This window comes from Sebastes fasciatus, chromosome 13 (genome assembly GCF_043250625.1).
Source record: "Sebastes fasciatus isolate fSebFas1 chromosome 13, fSebFas1.pri, whole genome shotgun sequence".
NCBI classification, from domain to species: Eukaryota; Metazoa; Chordata; class Actinopteri; order Perciformes; family Sebastidae; genus Sebastes; species Sebastes fasciatus.
Window position 1 is genome coordinate 18395926 of NC_133807.1, and position 9755 is coordinate 18405680.

Consider the following 9755-nt stretch of genomic DNA (forward strand, 5'->3'; position numbering starts at 1 on the left):
AAGTCAGAACAGTATTTTGAAAATACAGAGGATTTTATTTCAAACTAAAAGCATATATTAAAATAGGAATTTTTAAAATTGATCAGACAAACCAAATAAACAAATTCAAGCTTCAATCCAAAGAAAAGTTTCATAACAACTGTAGGTTTCTATCTCTCCCTTTGTCTCACTACTATCAGATTTACAACAGCCCGTTTTTCTCTGCTCCACTGTTTCTCTCTTGACTTCTGCTTTTCATTTATTTTTCTTCTCTAGTTTAATCTTTGCTCTCCAGGTCCTTCACACGCCTGGTCAGCTCCTCTATCGCTGCGTTGAGCTCTTTCACCTCCTTTCTCAAGGACTGAACCTCCTGACAGACAGACAGACAGACAGACAGACAGACAGACAGACAGACAGACAGACAGACAGACAGACAGACAGACAGATTGTGTTATGATCGAGTATGATTGATTATACATATACATTACATGTAGTATGCAGCATTCAGATCCTTTACTTCGATACCAAAGTGTAAAAATACTTGGGTACAAGCAAAAGTACTGCACCCAAAACTGTCCCAGACTTTAAAAGTACAGAAGCACTATCAGTAAAATGTATTTAAAGTATCAAAAGTTAAAACACCATCATGCATTTTATATTATTATATATGCAGTTATTTAATGATTATTAATGATTATTACATTAGTGACGCTTTGGTGTGTAAGTATAGTGTGGAGCTAGTTTTAATTACTTTATATGCAGTACTAATGCACCATATTTTATATTTAAGATGAAATTAAGTTGATCTGTAAACAAAGTAACTGGTGACTAAAGCTGTGAAATAAATAATATTTCCCTTTGAAATGTAGTGGAGTAGAAGTATAAAGGAGCATAAAATGGAATTAAGTCCAGGTAAAATTTCTTAATTACGATACTTGAGTAAATGTACTTTACATTCCACCACTGCAACGATTGAAACAGTTATTGTAACGTGATATTTAGCTTTAAATGTCTCACCCCGCTGTTCTCCTGTTGATTCCCGGCAGAAGCAGAAGTGGTCTTCAGGAGAGTCTTGTGAACTTTGAACTCCTTGGCTTTGGTGGTTGTTGCAAAGCCTTCCTTTAGAGAGATCAGAATCGGCTTGCCTTCTTTTCCTTGAAACCACTCGTCGGCTTCGACTGAAGGCTCAGGACCGACAGTGTCTGGATACAGATCCTCCTGGAACAGATCCGACTGCACAGGCACAGGAGGAAATAGTGAGTTAAAGGCACAAATGAATCTAAACCCACAAACACAAAAAGTACATATAGTGTATATTGAATATTGTACCTTGCGTGGCACCGTCATGACTATGGGCTCACATTTCCTCTCATGGAGTTTGTAGAACCTGAAGGTAGAAATATTCATATTTTAGGTTGTTGTGCCAGCCTAGCTTAAGATAATAAGCTTCCTTTGGAGGAAGTAGACACATTAACACAGATAAATATATATATAAACAAGACTAAGAGTCTACAGGCATGTTAGTAGCTCTGTGAGGCTGCACTGAGGCACAGTGCGAGCGTAGCTAGAAACACATTAGTCATTTTTCACATTATAGTCTTTCATATCCTTTATGTCTGACATTTGGGGATTTCTCTGATAAACTGAAGGATGAAGTGTTCCTTTAAGTGAGAAAATTCTCCTACTTCTCAAGCTAAATAAACACTTTAAAAAGCCTCTTGGATCAGCTGGAAAATGCATCGTCACAAAGCTGAAAACAGGCTGTTTTTCTGACACCGTGAAAAGTTAACTTTTTAGAGATACACGGTTCTCACAGGACAGCAACACTATACAAACATATCATGATCTTATAGCATATGATGTAGTGATGTAGATTAAACTAGCCAACAGTATATAAAGGAGTTAAAAAAACCATCTACAGCAGTAAAATGCAACATACACATTAATGCAGCAGTAATATTAATCCAGAAACATCATATATAATAGTAAAACACTGACAGGGAACATTTTACTTTAGAATGTCTTTACCTGGTGATTTCACACTTGTTGACCTCCAGGCCCCTTTTGGGCATGTATCCCATCCCCTTCTGGCTCTCCTTGCTGCCGTACGTGGACAGGAAGTGGACATAAGGAGCTTCATCCGTCACCTCAAAGTAACGGAAACTGCTGTCCCCCTGAGAAGAAGATGTGAGAGAGTCAGCTGTATGTGTCCGTGTGTGGGCAGGAGAGAGAGGCAGTTATTTCAACATCTAAATCTCACCTTGCCACAGAGGTAGACGATTCCAGTGTCTGGGTCAAAAAATGGCAGAAGGACGCCGCTACTGGTGTCCAGTTCCTGAAGGGTGAGCGGCTCTCCGAAGTTCTTCTGTTAGAAGAGATTCACACACAAAAGAGTTTGATTATATTCAATGCAACAACCTGTATGAAAAATGCTCCTGGAGCAGACTGCAGGTAAGCCAAGGACTTATCTAACGGAGCTTGATGTGGGATATTGCAGAGCAGCACCGCCCTTAGCGCGGTAAGCTGGCAGTTGTGAAACAGCAGTGTTGTAAATACAGTAAATAACAGATTAGTAACATTTTAAAGTACCACAAAAGTTGAACTGTCAAGGTTTTCACATAATGTTTGAAATTTAAAGTACCCCTTCAATCTAAAAATATTTTATTCTTCTTTTTGTTATTTATGAGCTTCATGTGCAGGATGATGTGTGAGTTTTCACATTTATCTGCTGAAATTATGTAATTTAACAAACACATTTTTCACTTTTATAGAAAACCCATATCAGACACAAATTATTATTCAAAGCACAGTATTTTTACATGTCTTGAAACACATCTGGAGGGGATCTTGACCTATTTTCTTACTATGAGTAATAATATAAACACACACTTTTCTGCCAAAGTTGGAACTGTTTTAGATATCAAGTCATGAGAGAGGAAAAACAAAATATCATGAATGTCATCACTACTGCTGCGTTTTGTATTGTTCTTACCTTTATTTCATATTAATCTAACAGTTTATTTAACTACCAGTTTTTATGTCAAACATTAGCACTTTGTATGAGTGGGTATGAGCATTTTAAATGGTTTTTATTTATTTTTTTATGTGTGTAAAAATCTTCATTAAAAATATTGTTTTAAAAAAAAAAAAAGATATGAGAGTTATTCTTTATTTTGTACTCTTCTAACTAGTTTAAAGTGGGCAGGACCCAGCTGGAAACATGTGATGACATTTCTGGGTTGTTGCTGGTGTTGCCAGGCAACAGATGAGACCACACACACAGTCCTGATGAGTTTTTGAGTGCTAAACTTTTAATAAATAATACCTAACTTACTTGCTAACTTTTCCTGCTGCACAATATTTAATGTTGTAGAGAAAGATTTGAAAACATGTTTTTGAAGAATAAGAATCATGAATGTGAGTAAAGTTCAACCAGAGACAGAAGAGACTGTAAAAGACAAAAGACTTGAAGTTGAACACTCACCGGGTCCCACAGCGCCACCTGTCTCTCACTCACGCGACTGAAGCCGGTAGTGAGGATCTTCCCGTCGGCCACGAACACAGCCCTGACCGGCCTGAAGCCATCATGAGGCTTCTCCTTCTCCTGCAGGCATGAGAGGCCGAGCAGTGTTAGAGCTGTTACAGACAGAGCTATGGACTTATAATAGATGATCTCAAAGAAACTGTGACTCTATTATTCATAACAGACCAGACCTACGTTCTGGGTGGACATAGAATAACTCATTATTAGTAGAAAAATAATATAATATTCATACATTTTACAAAGTAAATTTTCAAATTATTTAATACTATGAAAATATCAAAAACAATTATCTTATTCTACTTGTTAAAATAAAAACTTAAAATTATTATTATTTTATATTATTATTATCATGTGCTAGAGCAAAAATCATAATAGAATAAATGAAAAACCTCACACTCAGATATTAAATATAACATTTCTAGAGTTTTGCACTGAAATTCACCAAAGAAGAAAACATTAACTGAAATCTCTCTCACATATTATAGAAACGATTAGTCAATTAACCAATGAGTCCACTGACAGACAATTACAGCAATTTATATTTTTTTCAAGCAAACATTTTCAGCCTCTCAAATGTGAGACATTTTAGTAAAGTGAATATCTTTAGGTGTTTGTCAGACAAAAAAAGCAATTTGATTTGGTCTCTGGTAAATTGTGATGGGTATCTTTCATTATTTTCTGACCTTTTATGGATGAAATTATTAATTAATTAATTAAAAAATAACTGGCAGATTAATAAATCATTTACACAATCCTTAGGTGCAGCCTGAATCATTACGGCTTGTAAGTTAAATGTCACACATGTTTGCAGGTGAAATATAATTTAAGACTTCTGTAAAGCAGCATTGTGGCTTTAAGTAAAAAACCTACGATGAGGACAGTGCCCTTGCGTGGGTCCAGCACCCGCAAGGTCTTGTCCTTGCAGGCGGTGAGAATCTTGGAGCCGTCCTGGTTCCAGCAGGCGCTGTAGATGAGGTCGGTGTGAACCGTGTCGATCCTCACCACCGCCTCCCCACGAGCCACGTTCCACAGGATCACCACGTTATCACAGCCTGCACGGACACAACAGGGACACAAGTGGTAAATGAAAAGAGGCATCACCGTGGGTTACTAGAAGGGCATACATACATACAAACATACATGTTTTGCAAGTCTTTATTACTGACTGGCATGAAAGATTCAGCCTCTATGGAAAGCTTTCACATTGACTCCCTAACCAGTCAGAGTTTCTGTATTACTTCCTGGATAAAAATCGTTAGTGTGCATCTAGTGTGTTTGGTGATAGTTATCATGGCTACACAGAAAAGAAAAGAGCACCACAAATATAACCCAGAACGTTATTTATTTAATCAAATACTTGACAGCGCTGGATTCACAGTTTGACCTCACCTAAAGTACCACCTTTATCCCAGACTTAAAAGCTGGATTATCAATAAATCAAAGGTTTGTACTGTGTATTAGCAGCAGTTAGAGCTGGTCGATAATTCAATTATTGTTTATCTACTATTAATATCATGATATTATCAATTTTAACCACATTGCCCAGTCCTAGTAGCTCTGAGCTGTTGGTATTTAGCAGGAGTCTGCTATCTAACACAGACAAATTGAGTGATTTAAGGAGTCCTGATAATGCCAGTGGTGGCAGAAGTACTCAGATCTTTTACTTAAGTAAAAGTAGCAATACTACAGTGTAAAAATACTTTGTTACAATTAAAAGTCCTGCATTCAAAATCTTACTTAAGTAAAAGTACAAAAGTATTAGCATCAAAATATACTTACCAAAAGTAAAAGCACACATTATGCAGAATGGGCAATTTCAAAATAATATATTCTTAACAATATATTATTATTAATTATATTTTTGGATTATAGTTATTGATGCATTGATGTGTTCAGCACTTTAATGTTGTAGCTGGTAAAGGTGGAGCTCATTTTAATTGCTTTATATAATGCTGGGTAGCTTAACTTATAATATTACATCATATTTTATTAGTTAATTTATTATTATTATTATTATTATTATTATTGTATAATCTAAATCTGCATAGTAACTAAAGCTATCCAGTAAACGTAGTGGAGTAAAAAACACAATATTTGTATTTAGATGTATAAAGTAGCATAAAATTGAAATATTCAAGTAAAGTACAAGTACTAAAAATTGTACTTAAGTGCAGTACTTGAGTAAATGTACTTAGTTACATTCCATCACTGGGTAATGCTGTGACACTTAAGTAATAGAGCTGATCGGTGTTCAGAATGAACAAAGTGGAAGGCTGTGAGAACTTCCTGTTCAACACAGGCGTTTGAGTCACACTCAACAAAACATCAAAGTCATAGCACCCTGGTTCCTCTAATATACGAGCAGATGGTCAGATCATGCAAACGCAATAATAACAATGAAAGAAATTTTATAATACCTGCAGTCATCAGCACATTGTGGGCGGTGGGGTGCCAGCTCAGGATGCCGACACGTTTGGAGTGGCCGTCCAGCTTGACAACAGGTTCTGTGAGTGGCGTGATCAGCCCGCCATCCGGGATCTCCCAGATCTATTTACCAAGGAATACACACATTACCGTATAACATTACAATACAACGTCATGTCATGCTTTAGTGAAAACTGAAATGCACGAAAGATCGAACAGAAAAGGTTCTGTTTACAACCTAGTGATGCTTACCATGACGCTGCAGTCCTCAGAGCCACTGGCAATGATGTTGTCATTGTGAGGACAAAACTCGATGTCCAGGACCGGTCCCGTGTGGCCACACACAGTGGGGTAGGACATGTCGATACGTCCTGTCTGCAGAGACACAAACATCAAGAAGGATGGTGAATACTACTCTCAGAAAACTCATCCATAGTGTGAAAAGTGCTCAAGGGACTGAAGCGTTACACACAACTGTGATGGAGTAAAGTTTAGTCTATCAAGGTGGGAGGAGGAAGTTGATAATCAGCTGTAACAAATTCCACAGCTATGCCTTCAATTAGTCCTAATGTCTAGTAACTGGGTTAGAGAGCAGATCAGGGTTCCAAACTTCATGACCCAGGGCATCATGATGATTCATTTTATGTTTCACCTGTTTGAAAGAAAAATTCTGAATAGACATTTTTTCAGCATGTATCAATCACGCCTGGCTCCACTGAGTGTATTTAAGGACCTTAAAGCAAGATGAGACAAACATGATAGCACTAATATTCATTTGAAAAAAACAGGATGAGTATTTCCAAGTCTCCGCAGTACATTTCTCTGCAATTTCACGCCCACTGATCCCTTAACTAATTTTTTTCCCTTGAGAATAGTATAGTACACGAGAGACAAGACCGTGAATAATGTGGATTCGGCAGGGTTCACCAAACTGAATTTAAGACTTCACATAGAGAGCAAATTAATACCTTTTTCACAGACATACAGGCCTAAATAGGATAACATGATGGAAAACTAGTTGGCCTAGAATGATTTTTTTATTATTATATCACATTTTTGTCAGTACTTCCCAGCAGTGTATAACAATATATCCTAATGATATAATTGATTAAATTAACATGACCTGGACTCAGATGAGCGGAATAAAAGGGATGGATGGATTACAGCAATGAACAATGTCTTTCGACAGCCTGTAATCACATACAGAAACATCTTATACCTAAAATTACTTATCAAATGGGGTCTGTGACCTAATGCACATCACTCTAGGGGTCCTTGACACAAAAAAAGGTTGAGAACCACTGGCCTACAGCATACAAGAGAAGATATTGTTTTGTAAAAGAAATGTAAAACTTTTGAATGCCTTTGTTCTTTTTGAGGAAACTGAAATCAATGATTTTTAAGACTTTTCAAGACCTGCAGATACCCTATATGTATATACAATTCACAAGCCTGAGGAAACATGTAGGACATCCAAAGCAAAGCTTCACTTAGTTCACATACTTTGACAAATTCAGATGTTCAGGTGGACATCAACAAGGTTTGCAATTTTCCACTTTTTCAGGAAATGCAATAAAGGAGTTTCAAGCCACCTAACATGCTTCACAAGTGACTGCAGAATAACAGTGTTGAAGCCACATCCTGCCCTCGCTGAGCAACGAACTCCTAATATGGTGAAAACTTCTCAACAGCAGAGCGAGTGACGTGTAGAAAGACTCAAAGTCGGCATCAAACTTCCTTATTCAGCTGAATGTATGATGATGACACGGAGTATTCACGTTTTTAAATGCAAGCATGGTGTTGAAATCAAGAAACCCAATGTTCATATGAAATGATCTACACTTCCAAACATGGTATTATGAGAAGTAGAGGAACACAGAGAGGCAAACAGCAGATATGTTCTTCTTGATGTGTTTCCTGTTTGACCCACCTTGCTCAGGGGCAACACCATGAAGGCTCCTCCGCCACTGGCGTCCACAATCATGGCCACAAACTTGGGGTTAACGGAGCAGAAGTTGCTGTCCCATGTCATCTGGGAGATTCGAATGTCATCGTAGCATTGGTCAGCTTTCACACCCTGGCCAAAGACGTGACGGAACTTACTGGTCCTCACAACCTTCCTAGACATGGTGAACTGGAGGGAAAGCGAGAGTTAATATGAGGAAAGGCTCAGAATGAAATGATGTGCAGGAAGCCTGTAGTACAAATAGTCTCTAATAAACAGATCTATTACTGTGCTTTTTAAAAGCACACTAAATGTCATTATTTGAATAAGACTAACCATGGCAAAGAGTTACCTGTAGTAATGAACCTTTATGTTTATGCTTGTAGATTTCATGTGGAAATAAACTGACAGACACAAAGCTGACGACACAGATGAAGAACACGACAGAGGAAAGCTACAAAAAAAAGAGGAAGCAAAAGCTTTCACAACTGCTTCCTCTAGTCTGTCTGTGACTACTACTCTGTCCTTCTCATCTCTCTTTAATTTGGGTTTCTGTGTGTAACTTAAATAACTTAAATAATTGTGCATGCTGAAGACAATTGTACAAGAAAGCAGAATGAAGATATAATGCTATTTACTATCAGTTGAGCTGCACATGCTGTATGGCGAAGAAGGCATATTAGTTACTCAAAGTGGCAGTTACACCACATCCTTCAGAGTGAGCAACAAAACCACCAACCTCTCTTTTTTGCTAAATTTCACGTTCACACTCTCGTGCTCTCATTGATTTTCCCACAGTCGTACATACTTGCAAATACATATTTTAACGAGTCACAAGTTAAATAACATACAACGAACGCATCCTTTACCAAAGGAGATTTATGTTAAAACTCAAATCCTGCATAAGTCCAGTCAATACCAGCTGCAAAATAATCAAACCTTGCACTATTTATCAACAATACCCCCAATTAAATACACTCAATATTTAGCTTTACCTCCATTTGTAGATTTTACTTCCTGAAATCTGCAGCCGCGCCTAAGCTCAGACTCACAAGAGTACAACAGCTTTGCTGCATGTGCATCACAAGACCTCTCTGCTGCTCTGCACCTAATTTAATAATCCTTTATAGAGTGAGCCGTAATTTTATCAGGAACCTAAATGCATGTCAATAATCTCTCTCTGCCGCTGCCTCTCTGTTGTGATGGAAAACATCGAATGGTACAAAGGAAACAATTCACTAAGTTGAAACAGGAGAACTCGAGCCATGAGGATAAGATGCTAGATTCAAATCAATGATCTTCTATTATCTGTATCTCTTATTTACCCATTATATAATAAATGTAGCTATTATAGATAATAAAATGATATCTTCACAGATGTTTTGTGGGTGTAAATGAACTGCAGAGAGATGTGTCAGGCCTACCTGGGAGTCTTGTGGCGGCGATTCAACTTGAGGAGTTTCGGCGGAGCATCCAACACCCTGCCGTCAGAATGAGGACTTAGAGGAGACAGTAGTTTAAAGTACATTACAAAACGACATGGAGGAAGTGAGACTTTCAAATGAACGTGGAAGTGGGAGGTGTCTAGTGTGACATTTCAGGGTTGAACAATTGAAGAAGGCAACATGTAGGGGAAGATGGTGCGTGTTTGATGAGATCTTTTGTTAGATTATATCAAGATTAAAATATTAGGACAATGCACACCAGATTTCTGAAAAGTGCAGTGATCATTAAAAGCATCATTACCAAGTCCCAGAAGCTCCAGACTAAAGTGATGCATTGAGATGCTCAGTTGAGGGCTGAAGGTGCAGTTTACACTGAAACCTGAGAGGAAACGTTTTGATGAGACAGCTGTAAAAATGT

The 9755-nt window shown here is 37.7% G+C and overlaps 1 protein-coding gene across 1 annotated transcript; it reads right to left on the reverse strand.

Moving 5' to 3' along the window:
* Window positions 1-14: 14 nt before the first annotated feature.
* On the reverse strand, window positions 15-9445 carry coro1a (coronin, actin binding protein, 1A). Its single transcript, XM_074655955.1, has 11 exons — window positions 9317-9445; window positions 7878-8081; window positions 6200-6322; window positions 5941-6070; window positions 4394-4575; window positions 3464-3583; window positions 2240-2344; window positions 2008-2153; window positions 1309-1366; window positions 997-1212; window positions 15-349 (listed from the first exon to the last, which is right to left on the reverse strand). Exons 2-11 carry the CDS (start codon window positions 8073-8075, stop codon window positions 257-259), a joined length of 1371 nt encoding a protein of 456 aa, XP_074512056.1. The 5' UTR covers window positions 8076-8081; window positions 9317-9445; the 3' UTR covers window positions 15-256.
* Window positions 9446-9755: the final 310 nt, after the last annotated feature.

Excerpts from the sequence above, each read along its gene's own strand:
- coro1a (XM_074655955.1), bottom strand. The coding sequence starts at position 8,075 with ATGTCTAGGAAGGTTGTGAGGACCAGTAAGTTCCGTCACGTCTTTGGC. Across the intron at positions 1,367-2,007 it reads AACAAGTGTGAAATCACCAG|GTTCTACAAACTCCATGAGA; the intron begins GTAAAGACATTC and ends TTCTACCTTCAG. Across the intron at positions 1,213-1,308 it reads TCATGACGGTGCCACGCAAG|TCGGATCTGTTCCAGGAGGA; the intron begins GTACAATATTCA and ends GTGCCTGTGCAG.